The sequence below is a fragment of the Belonocnema kinseyi genome, chromosome 5 (assembly GCF_010883055.1).
Source record: "Belonocnema kinseyi isolate 2016_QV_RU_SX_M_011 chromosome 5, B_treatae_v1, whole genome shotgun sequence".
Lineage (NCBI taxonomy): Eukaryota > Metazoa > Arthropoda > Insecta > Hymenoptera > Cynipidae > Belonocnema > Belonocnema kinseyi.
This window is the reverse complement of record NC_046661.1, coordinates 2,202,596-2,218,532: the sequence shown is the minus strand read 5'-3', so window position 1 is coordinate 2,218,532 and position 15,937 is coordinate 2,202,596. Positions and strand designations below refer to the sequence as shown.

General features: G+C 38.6%; 1 protein-coding gene across 1 annotated transcript in view; it reads left to right on the top strand.

Annotated features, from left to right (window-relative positions):
• LOC117173978 (low-density lipoprotein receptor-related protein 6) overlaps positions 1 to 15,937 on the top strand; it is a gene marked incomplete at its 5' end in the record, with an annotated part of 73,929 nt that overhangs the window by 22,032 nt on the left and 35,960 nt on the right. The window contains 3 exons of the mRNA XM_033362648.1: positions 1,822 to 2,304; positions 14,287 to 14,571; positions 14,680 to 15,224. Of these exons, the coding sequence (XP_033218539.1) occupies positions 1,822 to 2,304; positions 14,287 to 14,571; positions 14,680 to 15,224 (1,313 nt within the window). The remainder of the gene's footprint in view (positions 1 to 1,821; positions 2,305 to 14,286; positions 14,572 to 14,679; positions 15,225 to 15,937) is intronic.

Here is a 15,937-nt window from a genome sequence, read left to right as displayed (position 1 = left end):
ATCAGCCTTGGAGGAGATTATGTTGAGAAATAAAAAAAAAAAATCTTAAAAACGTTGTTTTTCTTGGTCAGGCCGGAAACTTATCAATCCACCCTCGTATACATCAGTACTAAATTAATGCCTAGAAGGATTAGGAAAGATAACAATTTAAAAAATAACAGCGTTTCTAAAAACTTTGGATAATAATGCTGACTGATGTTATTGCTTCAATGTTTCTTTCTGATGCAATTCTATCATTAACGAGTTTAAATATTCATTTTATTGGCTAATCCAACCCAATTTTGAGATGAGGTCCAGAGAAAACCGGTCTTAAAATACAAAGTTTATAAAAGCTTTATCAATTAAAATTCAGGCAAGTCATATCGCTTCCAGATCTCTTTTGGAAACACCTTTATCATCTAAATGTCTCAGAATTCATTTTAGGGCCTGATTAAATATGAATTTAGAGATAAAGTCCAGATATAGCGATTTCAAAAATAGCGAAATTTCTAAAAACTTCCGATAATAATGCTGGCTGAAGATATCGCTTCTAGATTTGTTTCTGGTGCAAAACTATATTCAAAGAGTTTGGAAACTCATTTTAGTGGTTGATTCAACCCAATTTTGCGATGAGTTCAAGAGAAAACATATTCTAAAATTACAAAGTTTCTAAGAACGTTATCAATTCAAATTCAGGCCAGTCATAACAATTCGAAATATCTCTCTCATACACCTCTATCATCTACATGTCTCAGAATTCAGTTTAGGAGATGGTAAAATCACTTTAGAAATAAGATTCATAGAATGGAATTTCAAAAATAATAAAATTTTTAAATAAAATTTGGAATAATAATGCTGGCTAAAGGTATAGCTTATAGATTTCCTTCTGATGCAAACGTATCATGAACGAGTTTAAAAATTCATTTTAGTGGCTGTTCAAGCCGAATTTTGAGATGAGGTCTAGGGAAAACATTTCCTAACATAACAAAGTTCCTTAAAACTAAACTAGATTTCCAAAATAGCTAAAGATTCTAAGAAATTTAGAATGAAAATCCTGTCAAGTCACATCGCTTTGAGTTAGCTTCCTCATACGCCACTATCATCGACGAGCCTTGAAAGTCATTTTGGGGGTTGATAAACCCCAATTCCAATCAGAAATAATGTTTCACGTATTAAAATGATTAATAAGTAATTATTTTTTAAATTATTACTGTATATACTGTTAGTAATAAACATACAATCCACAAAGCATTTCTTTGCTAATGAATAACACAGGCCCGTAAAAAAAAAGTCTGAACTGGGTACGAGGCCGTGCGCCGTCTCGTTTGACCTGCTATAACTCGAACCAGATATAATTCTGCCAAACCCTTTCAGAGGCTCATTTCTAAGACCTTTTAGATTAGAAAAATGCAACAACAAAAAAATCGATTTTTTTGAATGGACAAAGTGTAAGTCCCCCTTAAGTATACAATTTTTAAAAATTAGAATTTCTTTTTTCTGTCGAATGGCACAATAAAATTTTATTATTTTCACAAATATACAATGCAATAATTGTAGAATCTCAAAAATCGATATATATTTAAATTGATTAACCCTTATTTAACCGACAAAGGCTAAATTCGAAAATATGTATGATATTACTTTTGTTTTGATACGGCACAATAATATACAACATACAGATAATCTCCTTGTACTCGGGTTGGGGCTGAAATATCTGAAAATTCTTTGAAATCTTTTAAAATCTTCAATATATTTTGAAGAATTCAGAAAGGAAGCTGTTTACACATACATCATCCTTAGTTTGTAGTTCAAGACGCCTTTACTGACTTTTTATATTTTCAGGTGTGACGCAAAAACTGATAAAATAGAAGTTTGTGATATGAGTGGCTCCAACAGACGAGAAGTTATTACTAAGAAATTAGATCATCCTTTTGGGCTCAGCTTATTGGATGATTATTTATATTGGACGGATTGGCAGAAACGGAGTATCGAGAGAGCACACAAGTTATCTGGAACTGAACATGAAGTAATTATTGAAAATATTCCCAATGTAATGGGCCTGAAAGCAGTTCACATTGGGAAAGTTAGTGGTAAAAATAAATGCACAAACAATAACGGTGGGTGCAGTCATTTGTGCCTTAATAAACCTCAGGACAAATATGTTTGTGCATGTCAAATAGGATATGAACTTGCGAGGGATAACAGAACATGCGTGATACCAGAAGCTTTTTTATTGTTCGCTAGAAAGGAAAATATTGGACGAATAAGTATTGAGAATACCAATAATGACAATATTATACCAGTTACGGGTGTAAAAGATGTAAAGTGAGTATTAGACATTATGACCCAGTAGGTTACACTGGTGTTCTTCTTCAGCAAAATCTGAATCACTACTCGATTCGGAGTTTAAAGTATATGCTTTGAAGCACTTAAATTACAAAATAAATAAGTAGAAAACGGAGGTTTTTAAGGCCTCTGGAACTCATGGTTAAATCGGACTTCATAAGCTGAAAAACAGGAATCATTATTCGTCAGAAGCTTTGATAATAGCCGTTAATGCCATTATGTAGGACTCTCACATGCGAATATGACTGTGATGTCCAATTTCCCAATGGAATAGAAACATTATTAGTAACTTTGATGTTAAGTTTTAGATTCAATTCCGCTTCTCTATTTTCTTTAAATATACCAAAAAGAAAACTTTAAATTACTTTTTCCCAGGGCTCTGAATTTACTTTTATACTGCGCCAAGCAAACGTCACTTTGCCGCCCTAAAATAAAATAACTTGGAAAATCATTTTATTAAGTCCTAGTCCATTGTTTCGGTATAGTGGCGTGGATAGCTGAAAATCTTACTTAAGAAAAACATCTGAGAAGCTGTTTAAATAAAACCAAACACTAAATTTACTTCACAAATAAATAATATGAGCATTTTAATATTTAAGTGAAGGAATGACAAGCATTTGGTCATAACTAGAGCCAAAAAGAAACTTCGTCAACATTTTTAGGATTCAATGAGAGAAAAAGTAAAACCCTGAATGTTATCGCACCTGATTATTAATTTATTATATTCTTTTATTATATTTATTAATATTTATATATATTCTTATTATATTCTTGAGATCGAGCGAAGGGTTACGGTCATTGTAAATTACATCTCGCCGTCGTTCACGTCGGGGGTCTGAAAGTGTTAACTTTAATGAAAAAAATTTCTTGAAAATACAATCAAGAATCCAACGACCAAATTTGGACAACCACCACAAAATGTTCCCATTGGAATCTTGAAAAAAAAGGAAACAAGTCTCCCCCTCCCTTCTCCCTAAAAAAGAAAAACAGAAAAAAATGTATTTATCTTTACTTTGGACGAAAATAAAAAGGAGGAAAGAAAAATGAGAAGGCAACCAACCAAATCCCCTTCCTTCTCTTTTTTATTTCTTTCGTCCTCTTTATTCCCACCATTATCAAATCGCAATAAAAAACATTAAAAAAAACGATAAATAAAATTATCTAATAATCACCAATGTTTCGGCACTCATACAGCACCCTAATCGAGGCAAAAAAAAAATAGACATATAAAATAAAACTAAAAATGAGAAAATAAAATAAAAATAAAATGAAATAAATTGAAATAAAATGAAATAAAATGAAATAAAATGAAATAAAATAAAATGGAAATAATTAAATAACAATTGTCTATTAAAAATGTCCTTATTCTTATTATTAAATTCAATAAATAAATAAATATGCCACATTTCTAACAAAACAAAAAAAAATTGTATCAACTTTATTTTCATATTCATTTTTAAATACTCATTACTCACTAAACTATATGAATATTAACAAGGACGTTTATATTCATTCTTATATTATATTTTATTTTTCGGAAGGATAATGTCATCCAAGCCCAACGGGAGGTATAATGACCGTGAAGGGCTAAGAACTAGTCGAACGACAAGATTTATTAGGGCCTGTTTGAACTAGTACCTGGGCTGCCACTGGCAGTCTTTGCAACCAAAGACTGCCTTCTGATGAGCCCTGGCGTATACTGACGCCACTAGGAGAATCCAAAATAAAATACTTTTAAACACACTAAAATATAAAAATATATGAGCCGCCCACCTTAAAATCACTTTAAGTCTAGGGATGGGGCAGCAACCAGCGCAAGAGTATATATTTTGGAAAAACGGATATATCCAAAAGAAAAGAAAACCTACCACTCTGTGGCTAAACTGTAAGGCTGGCAAAAACACAAGTTTTGTGTGAGGCTCAATTGAATACTGGTTACCGCTCGTTTTTTTCGACGGCACGCAGCCTCCCCCCTCCCCCTGTTGCACAAGGAATCCAGATGTATTTCTGCGCTGTCGGAAGTGTCATGTCGAATGGAGGGAGATTACGGTAGCCTCATGCCCAAGAGATGGTGATAATGGCTGCGGTAAATCCAATGCGGCGAGATTTGAATCGCACCAGGTAAAGGATCTGTAATACGGGATTCTCATCCACATTCCACCCTCGGTGAACAACCTATAGTTGCGCCTGCACTTGTGCGACTTCAAACCCGCCTTACGTCCTCGTCGTCCGCGCCGCTGTTCCTTAATAATAGTTTTTGCTCTAGGCGAACCACTTCTTCCTCCATTTCGCTCTCGTCTCGGTAAATCGATAAAAAAAATCGATAAAAAAAACCCATGAGAGTGTGTATTAGTATTAGAAAAAAAGAACACTAACAAAGAATAAAATAAGTTCGTCTTCGGTCGAGCCTCGGTCTCGCGATTGTTTCCCTTAAGAGGAGAGGAACTACTTACAAGACCAATACGGACCGCTAGCGGCTTATTTCCATACCAAATTTCTCAAAGACTAAAAAAACTAAGTGAATTACCCGCCTCAAAGCGGAACTTTACACTCTCATGTTCAAGTCTTAGGAAGTCAAAATAGAATAAAATTAAATACAGTCGATGTGTGTCGACTAAAAATCAAAGGCAAAAATTAAGAAATCAAAAGACCTTCCTTAGTACAGCTTGTAACGGAAACCACTCCGCTTGCAATAGGCGCCGTCCCGGCGGTGAGTGTCCTCCTGGCCGCAGGTTTCACAAAAAGGAGTGAGGGGTTTCGGGCACCATTGTAACATCGGTACTTTTTTCCGACAGTGGTGGCAAGGCACAAAGGACATATAATGCCCGCTGTTTGCCTTCCCCTCTTCTCCCTTTGCGGGTCCTGCGGTCGAGAGGTCCTCCTGGACCGTTTCGGGCGATGTAGACCGCCCCTGTGGCGTCTCTTCTGACCTCCGCTGCTAACTCCTCGTCCTCTACAAGGAAAAAGGGCCGTCATTAAGGTTTAATTGGCTGAAACGGGGCCGGACTTCGATGTTGTTGGCCTCCTCCCAGATCCTACCGATTAAGGAAACTGGTCTTAGCGTAGGCTCCGGCCTGGAGACCACGATACCCTTGACTAATTCCCGAAGTACGCTCCAACACAGCGATAAGGTATCCTAATAAAAGAAAAGAGGACATGCCGATCTCCATGCAATATCCAAACAAAATTAATCCTAAAAAATACAAAAAAACGTAATTAAGATCAGGGTAAAGAACACCAGGTCGAGTAATAACTCTGCTTAACGCAATACGTATGGTTTTAAGTCCTTTATGTAAAAAACTTCGAGTGCTCTCCCATTATCATTGGCTAACTCATAGACTAGAGGTGAACGTTTCCCCACGACTCGGAAAGGACCATGAAAGCATTTATTCATCTTGGCCGATATTTTCTTCTTTTTGAGGACAATATCGTCCAACGCTTCAAAACTCTCTCCTATCTGGTTCCTAAAAACGCTTCGCGATTGGTTATAGTGGCGAGTTTGTTTCTTATGCGCCTCTTCTAAATGAAGAGTCACAAGGTCTCGCAAATGTTTTAGGTGTTCCATACGCTCTACCCCATCCTTGCTGATTCGAATTAACGAATGCTCGGATCATACCTTTCAATACTCGATTCATCCGTTCGATTGGATTAACTTGTGGATGATTTTCTGGGCTGGTGGAGTGATGGATGCTATAAAATCTGGTTAGTTCAGCCAGGATTTTATTGACGAATTTCGTCCCGTTAACGATGTGAATTACCTTAGGTTTACCGCACCTCGAGATAACCAGGTCCTCTAAGGCCGCACCCACATTTTTGGCGTTTTCTTCTTGCAGGGCTTTACACTCGATCCACTTATTAAAGTAGTCGTGAATGCCAACAAAATAACAGTTACATGCTCTACTGCGAGCATAAGGCCATATGCAGTCTATTGACACCAATGCCCAGGGTTGGTCTACTACCCTTTTGCCCATTAATCAAGCATGAGCCTGTTGTGAAACATTTGTACGCTGACAAGTATCGCACCCTTTCACGTATTTAACTACATCTCTAAAAATTCCAGGCCAATAAGAAGAGCTGACCGCCCTAGCATAGGTCTTTTCTACATCTAAGTGTCCTGTCTGAGGTTCATTATGTAACTCCTTTAATATCTGCTGCCGTTTATCGACTGCAACCACCAATTTCCATGCTTCTGTATCTTCTATGATTTGGTCTATCAGAGGGGTCGATCTAAATGCATACAGTTTTCCGTGTAAAACCTTTCAACCATGGTACGTACTAGGGAAATTTTGTACATCCCTAACTCGACGGGAATACGACGGATCGTCAATTACTGCCGCTTATCAAACCTCGGCGACTTCCTCATCCTCTTACAACCTGAGAGTGCGTCGGGTACTTGGTGTAAAGCACCTTTACGATGGAATATTGCAAACCGGTACTTAAACCCTTTCAAGAAATGGCGAAACTTTCGGATAGACCAAATCAACGCCAAACATTCCTCCCCCTCAATCATTCGTGTGAGAACCGCACCTAAGCCAAAAGTGCTCGTATCAGTTTGTAACACAAAGGGGAGTTTAAAATCCAGTCATGCTAAGATTGGGGCCGACGAGAGTGCCTTTTTAATCACTTTAAATGTCATCTCTTGTTCCTTCGCCGAATTCCAACTGTTATTTTTACTCAATAAACAAGTGAGGGTCTACGAATGTGAGGCAAAATATTTTATGAAGCGCCTATACCAGCTAGCCATGCCTACGAATCTCCTAAGTTGCCTGATATTGCGCGGTGCAGGGTAGTTCAGGATGGGCGATACCCATTCCGCATCAGATTGCAACCACGTTCTTCTCGGGGCTAATGGTAAGTTCGACACCATAGATGTTATTTATCTAACACCTTCCTTAGTCAATACAAATACACTGTATAATATAACGCTTTATAATTTGAAGCTGATATTTCTTTCAGTTTACTGAACTCTTTTCTACATGAAGCACAAATCTTTAGTTCTTCATGCATATGACGATCAAATAGTATTATTACTTTTCGTAAAAGCATTACAATGAACTTACCGGAGTACTCTACGCTTATTTTCATGAATTAGAAATTTGAATCCCACTTTTTTTCTGCATAGTCTTATAGGAAAAAACCTAAGATTTCTTTTAAGACCAAAAAAACCCTGCCTTATTTCGAAAAAAAGTCAAATTTAGTGTTAACTTTCATTTTTACAGTTAAAATATTTATTTTATGAAAATGTTACGTTCATCCTTGCATTTACATCATGTGCTTAAAATATGTCGATCAACAACTCAACCGTTTAGATTTAGTTTGCCCCTTACGAATTTAAAAGCCGTTTGAAGCGCCTTAAGACTGTTGGTCTTTGATTCACTCCTTTGAGCGGTTAAAAGAGTGATATTAAGTGGTTGAGCTCGGAGTATTAAGGGAGGTCCCAACCTGCCTTTTTATTTGTTAAATTTAGTAACACAATGCAAAAAAAGGAAACAGGAATATAATTAATCAAACAAAAACCATATAATTTAGAATAATAATTGGATAATTTATTCAACACACATGATTAAAAATAGACAAACCCTAATATGAGGAAAAAACGTACAATAATCTCCATCTACTCGTCAAAGGTGTCCGTTTGAGAAAAACACTGCACAGATAAAAAAAATAGAAAGAATAGAACAAATGTTGCAAAACACAAATTAAAATCTATACCGAACTAGACGAACTCTTTACCACGGTCTGTTAGAATAGCTGGTGGCGAACCAAATCGTGCGATAAGGTGTTCAGCAAAGGCATCAGAGACTGTAGACTCACGCTTATTCGAGATTGGCACACCTATGCAGTATTTTGTGAGCTGGTCTTGCATAGTGAGTACATACTTATTTTCATTTGGCGTTATGGGAAGAGGCCTACAAAATCTAAGGATACCTTATCGAAATCATCAACGGGCGTGTCGTTGATGATCATTGGTTGCCGTGTTTTAATACAAACCAGTTTTTGCAACTGATAACTTCGACAGGTGCCTATAAAATCTTGGATCTCTCCTTTCATGTCTGACAAGTAAAAACGCTCGCGAATTTTGCGTTAAGTCTTCTTGACTCTTTTGTGACCTCCAGTCAAACTCACGTGAAATTCTTTTATTATGCTTCTTCTTTGTTCTGGTGGAGGTGTTTGCACTTCACCAGTACAGATTGTGAACAAAACATTCTGTCCTACAAATATTTTGCGGATGGCATCTCGAATAATATTTGTCGGAAGGTTTTCCAATCGATATTTGACTTTAGATACTCGAATCGTCTGAGTCTGAGTTTGTTCCATCTCGATTTTCAGGGCCTGTATTGAGATATAGATATCGGATGTCGTTGGTAAGTCGCAAAACCTATCTTTACAAACTACGCTAAATGTTCTTGTATTGCCTGTCTGAGAGGCAATAACCTGTCCTTTTTTTGGTTTCTTTTCACGCAATTGCACCGAATTTATAAACCCTAAATCAGTCAGAGATGGGCCAACAGGACTGTGAATGGAGCAATCCGCAGAAATAAAATGAAGATTATTATCGCGAGCGGCGAATAGAGTATCTCTTGTCTGTTTTATGATTTTCGGATCGTCTAATGGCGAAATTATTTCGGCTCGGATCGGAGCCTGCAGAAGTGGGGGTAATTTTTGTGGGGCAGGGGGAATGCTTTCATAAACTCCTAGTATCACGGTTTCCTTTCTACTATTTTTTTCAGGAGGTGGTTGTGACGCATTCGTGATTTTTTTCAGGAGGTCTTTAAAGTGTACTAATCGCTTCTTAACAGTCGACGGCGGGGTGTAATAGTCGATTTCTGAATCGCCAGAAGTGTACCCGCTAACCATTTTCCGTATCGCAGGAATACGTTTTTTTCTTTCGGGTTGTTCCGGTTTGTCATGGGTCTGAGACCGGCTAGCCCGTCGGCGCTCGCGCACTCTTATCTCCTATACCGACATCGCTTGATTCGCCCCCCCCCCCCTCCTCATTTAGATCATCACTCGGGGTAATGGATGATGGGCCGGACACCGAATCTGCAGGTTGCTGTTTCCTGACTCGTCCTCTTTTCTTTTTGGGATCGAAAGACATTATGAGAACCGTTTTTTCTTCTTTTTTAATCGGCTTACGGGAAAGTGTGTCAGCATTTTTATTAATTTTACCGGGCTTATATTTTATGTCATACTCATATTCCAACAATCGTAGTCGCCAACGCATCAAAAGTGAACCTATATCTCTGGTTGGGTGCAGCCAGGTCAACGCTTGATGGTCTGTTGCGACTGTGAATTTTCGACCATAAAGATAATGTCGGAAATGTTTAATATAATCGACAATGGCCAGACACTCCTTCTCAGTGGCTGTATAGTTTCTCTCGGCTGGGATCATCCTACGAGAAGCGAACGATACAGGCACAGCGCGTCACGCATATCTTCGAAACTGGCTTGATGTCGCTTTCCCCAGTCGAAATTCTTCTCATTTTTTAAAAATTCTGTCAGAGGCTGTGTACGACTGGTGAAGTCAGGAATGAACCTCCTGTAACACCCCACGAGACCCAGAAACTCTTTAACGTTTCTCTGGGTTTTAAGTACAGGAAATTTCCTAACAGCCTTAATCTTACTAGGGTTGAGTTTAACTCCTTCCTTTGAAATTACATGGCCTAGGTAAGCTACGTGAGTGGAGATAAAAAGCATTTCTCAGGTTGAATTCTGAGGCCAGCGTCGGAAAGACGCTTGAAAAGTCTATTCACCTTCTTATCATGCTCTTCCTATGTAGCGGCATAAATCACAATGTTGTCAAGGTAGACGAACAATTCCTCTCCTTGCAAGCCCATCAGCACACGATCCATTAAACGCTGGAACGTTGCTGGAGCTGCCTTCAACCCAAAAGGCATTCTGAGTAACTCATAGTGTCTACCTTCAGCCGTGAAGACAGTTTTCGATCTGTCCTCCGGATTCATCGGAATTTGATGAAAACCAGCGGCTAGCTCGAAAACCGAGAAAAATTGGGCACCTTCCAAGTGGTCCAGTATCTCAGTGATATTGGGGAGGGGGTAAGAATCTCCCACGGTCTTGGCATTTATTGCGCGATAGTCAATTACTAATCCCCACCATCGATTTCCTTGAGAATCGGGTTTTTTTTGGGGATAAACCACAGTGGAGAGCTGTGAAGCGACGTGGAGGGGGTGTTTATTCTTAGCTGGCGCAATTTCTTTTCGGATTACCTCTTTGTGGATAGGTGGATGTCGATATTGTTTTGTCGTCACCGGCAAATCGTCGACGGTGGGAATCCGATGGGCCGTCATGGGCATTCCCGGCAAGTCATCTCCGGGGAGGAAAAATAAATACGGAAATATTCTAACTGTTTTAATCACCCTTTTGCGGCTTCGTTAACCTAAATTTTTTACGTTAACCTTTTCGAGGATAATTCGAATTCGATCCATTGAGTAGGGGCTGATAACCTTCCTTAAGATCAGAATTCGACACTTTAATGGGTATGACCTGTCGAGTTCTAGCCTTAATTGTAAGCACTGTAGCTTCCTTTTCGGGTTTGGAGATTTTTGATTTGGTATTTGAAAATGTTATAAATGGGATTGGTTTTATAGGGTTACTGCTAGTGTCTATAGTTTTGTGTCTGAACGAAATCTCAGCTTCTTCTTCATCCCAGTGATCAATTCCTGGAACTTCGACCGCAATCGGGACCGGCAGATCGTAATTGACCACCTTGGCTTTTCCCGTCGTGTCTAAAATACCAACGCAAGCGGAACCCAAATTTTCGATTTGAGAAGTGGTTATTCCAGTGATAAACACGCTTTCATTAGGATCTATCTCTATACCTTTGTGCAAAGCTCCTACGTCTATAATCGAGATATCTGACCCGGTATCTACTAAAAAATTGGTACTACTGTTTTTAAAATCGGGAGATTTTACTTTTAATACAGGGCAGGTTTTGAGTTTCTGTTAGGGATGTTGCCTGCTTTTAACTTGGCGGATACCGACGTGCTGTTGGACCTCTGGCTGGCGCTCACCGGGACAACTCTCAGGCGAGCGCTCAACGAGTTTAAATGAACGGCTGTTTTCTCGTTTTCGACGACGGATACCGGCGCACGGTGATGCAGAATGGCATTTTGGGTGCCGAAACTTTGTATAGACTGGATTTCACTTAAAATAAGTTTTTCAGAGATCAAATTTTATTGCAAAACAAAATTTTAAGGTGCGATACATGTTTTCAAAGTATTTTTCCACAAGGAATCCGAATCCGTTGCTTCCGGAACGATATACATATACATATACATGTGTCACACGCTCGGGATCAAGTGGTGTATACCTCCAGCCCAGTAGAAAGTGCGATTTTCATGTATTTTATTGCGATATTTGGCGGTTTTGAATGGGAAAACTTGGAGGTATCGTTCTGGAAGCAACGGATTCGGATTGCCCGTTGGAAAATACTCGGAAAACATGTGTCACACACTCGGAATCAAATGGTGTATATCTCCAGCCTAGTCAATAGGGTGATTTTCATAGATTTTATCGATATATTGCGATTTCACCCTGTAAAGCGTAGAGATATCGTTCCGGAAGCAACGGATTCGGATTGCTCTTGGCAAAACTCATTGAAAACATGTATCGCACCTTAAAATTTATTTTGCAATAAACTTTGATCTTTGAAAAACGTATTTTTCAGTTAAAGCTCGTTGAAAACGCATGTTTTTACATAGGAAGGAACAGAGATGGCTTACCAAGGGACTCGGATTTGAATTCCTCGTTCGAAAATACATCAAAACATGTATCGCATGTTGATTTTAAGTGAAATCCAGTCTATACAATAGTTTCGGCACTCTAAATGCCATTCTGCATCACTGTGCGGCGTGGCATTATTTACGGCAGATAACGTGCCGACTCTTGCCAATTTAGCGCCGTGAAATCAAAAAGGTAGTTTGGACTAAGCGAAGGACACGGTCCTGGCAACACATATATAAAATCACCTGCGCCACGTGGTTCACCCTTAACTGCGATAGAATCCTGCGAGTCTTTTTTAAACCGTCTATAGCTGGCCATCATCGTGGTCTTAGCGCTGGGCTTTTGTTGGGAGTGATATCGCTGATACCCCGTGTTCTGCTGCTGTTGCGAGCCTGTGGAGTATCGCAGCAGATACGGCTGTTTTTCCTTTTGTGACGGAAAGCGAGTTTTGCGACGTAATTCAACTTCCGGTTGTAGTCCTGTTTTAAAGGTTTGCAAAGCGGTTTTGCCAACTAGGTTGGTTGTGGCTGCGATTTCGTCCGCCGTAGGGTTAGTGGTAAGCTGAGCAGTTTTTGTCTGCCGCGCTAGATTCTGAAGACGGGTGCCGAATTCCGCTGCGGTCTGCGCGTTCCATTGTTGCACGATCTAGTTCGCTATAATAAGCCTCAAAAGGGCGGATAGACGGGGAAAGCGCTTCTTTGAGATGATTCGGTAATTCCGCTATGGTAGCGAATGTTTTACCTTCCGCGGACTCTCGCGTGGGATCTCTTAGTCGCGATTGCACGTGTTTAACGAACTCGGGTTTCAACCCATTTGGGACCTTTAAACTTGTGGACTCGATATCTTAAACGAAAGTTCTTAATTCTGGGGATTGACCATCGAAAATGGGTACTCCTAAATGTGCGGTTTGCAACGCTGCCCCGTCGCCGTTTATACTCATATTGTCTATATTAGATTTAGTAATAGGATAACTCAAATTTACGGAATTCGTCGTTAAAGTTTACCGACGGAAAGAAATTCACGACAAAAGGATCATAGTCGGATCATTTTTTCTAACGGCTGAAATTTTTAAATGGCGAGATCGGTTGAATTTATGTAAGAATCAAGATTGGCACAACTTAAAATAAAATATTCACTCGCGAAATGTGGAGCGTAATTTTATGAGACCGTTGAGAGCAAAAATATATACATGCACAATTTCAAAGATGCAGAAAATGTGAGGTAAATAAATGTATCCAATTATTTCCACCAATTTTATTCTTGAAAGTAAATCAAGATGAATTATTTGATAAAATAATTTTTTTTATATATTCTATGTTCTTTCTGTTTATAATCAAAAGTTAGCACAATTTAACAAGTCAAAAACAGGTACGATCAGCTATCCCATCGCTGTCACCATTTTTATCTCTGTTACGTTCACCCTTGGCAGCAGGCAAATGCCCGCGACAGAGAAATTTGTTTACTAGCTTAAAGAAAAAAAAATTAAATAACTTAAGGCGCTTCAAACGGCTGTATAATTCGCAAAGAGGGCAAACTAAATTTAAATAGTTGAGTTGTTGAACGCCATATTTAAGCACATGATCTAAATGCAATTATACCGGACGGTCCAGCTCGATTTTTCCCGAAAATATCCTTTTTGCTGTTGTATTTTGTAATTGAAAATAAAGTGTTATTTCTCACTTGAAAGTCGCGCGAGCTATACAGTGAAAAGGTAGTATAGCAGCCGCTAGGGACAGGAGCGGAAAGCAGGGGACTTGTCTGTATTCCCACGTGCCCCTCAAACGGCTGTCTATTTGGCTACATCAAAACTACATCTAAACGCATGAAATGAAAAGGTGTCCAATTGAGAAAAACACTTCACAGATAAACAAAAGCGAAAGAATAGAAAAAATATTGCAAAACGCATACTACACTATGAGAACTAAAAAACTACCGAGGTTTACTCGGGCAATCATATCAACATTTGAGAGCCTCACTCGCGATCTTGCGACGCCGATCTCTGGCCTTTACTCTTTACTCTTTATCGCGATATTCGGAGACGTGGCACTTAGGGCTCGCAGCCGGCCTTCTGTTCCTTGACTTGTTTCGGTTTTGGGAAGAAAACTCAATCAACAGATGATGGATCTGAACCACGGTTACCCATGAGCTCCAGGGGCCTTAAGGGTATTACTATTTTAAATAATAATGTTTTGTACTAAATTGAATTATCGGTTTCAGTGCTTTGGACTTCGATATAGCGCACGATCATATTTATTGGACAGATGTTAAAGTGAAAGCTATTAGTCGGGCATTTATAAATGGCTCGGAAATGGAAAAAGTAGTTGATTTTGGATTGGAAACACCGGATAGTTTGGCCATTGATTGGATTTCTCACAATGTATATTGCAGTGATACAAGTTTTCACCGAATTGAAGTTATTCGCTTAGTGGGTCGCAGTAGAAAAGTGCTTATTTGGCAAAATATTATTGAGCCTAGATGCTTGGTACTAGATCCTCAAAAAGGGTAATTATGAAACGGAAATATTTCAAAAACTGTTATGATTGTAGTTTTATTTTTGGAATTAAAATTAATTTAAAAGTAGCAATAACCTTTTAAAAAATTTGTCCGTAGTCACATGTTTTGGACTGACGTCAGCGAAAGTTCAGGAAATTCTGGAATTATTGAACGAGCCTACTTGGATGGTAATAGGCGCAAAGTAATACTGTCCGATATAGGTCGAGTGAATGGTCTAACTTTGGATCATGCAACGGATCGTCTGTACTGGACAGATTCATCTACCCCCGCTATTGACAGTTACGATTTATATACAAAGAGAAGGAATTCTCTTGTGACGCAGGGCATAGTTTACCCATTCTGTATAACTCATTATCAAGACAATATTTACTGGTCCGACTGGAATACCGGAGACATTGAAAGAATCAATAAAAGTACTGGTGCTAATAGAACAATAATATACAGCCGACTTGAATCAGTAACATCGCTGTTAGTTTTCCACGCATCGCGCCAATTTGGATCCAATGCTTGTGCTGTTAATAATGGTAATTGTAGTCACATCTGCATTGCATTACCTGCAATCGTTGGTAAACTTTCGACTACCCGCAAATGCTCGTGCCCAACTCACTATAACCTCAGTTCGGACAACAAAACTTGCCTTTGTAAGTAATTTCATTTTAGTTTATTAAGCTTAACAGTCAGAGACCAATTACAGAGCTCCAACGTTGTTATATGCATGTAAGACACTGCCGAAAAAAAGTTTGGGCATATTTTCTTTGATGTTTGGGAATTCATTCTTCAATTCAAAGACGAATATTGTTGAAATCTGAAATGTGTTGAAACTATTTAAGTGTTCGATTTGAAAACACTGTACCGTCGCCATGCATTTTATATATTCGATTTGACAACGCTACACCAGGGCAGAGTAATAATCGAATTCATGTTACCTGCTCGGCGTCAGGGACGTACATGCTGCTTATTACAGGTAAAAATTCTACTCTAGTCGAAATACATACTTCGATTCGACGGTAGGACGTATTTTTTTCGAATTCAATGTCGTTCTCTAGATATTGTTTGTATTCTATGGCATTTCATTGTGGATCGTTATGAATTGTTTATGAATATTTTTCAGCCTCATCTTCAAAATTGTTCAGTTAGAATAACACGCATAAAATTTTCTCGTGCATTTTTGCATCTGGCCCATATTTTATATAACAAAAAAACACAAATAAGTTTTGCAACAATCGTTCTTTGAATCTGGATTGTAATAGACAATTATTAAAACTTTAAAAACTTCTTTTCTCATTGCGGCAATGTTAAAGGACCCATAGAAAATTGTTTTTTTTTTTGACATTTTAAATAAAAAATTGTTTAA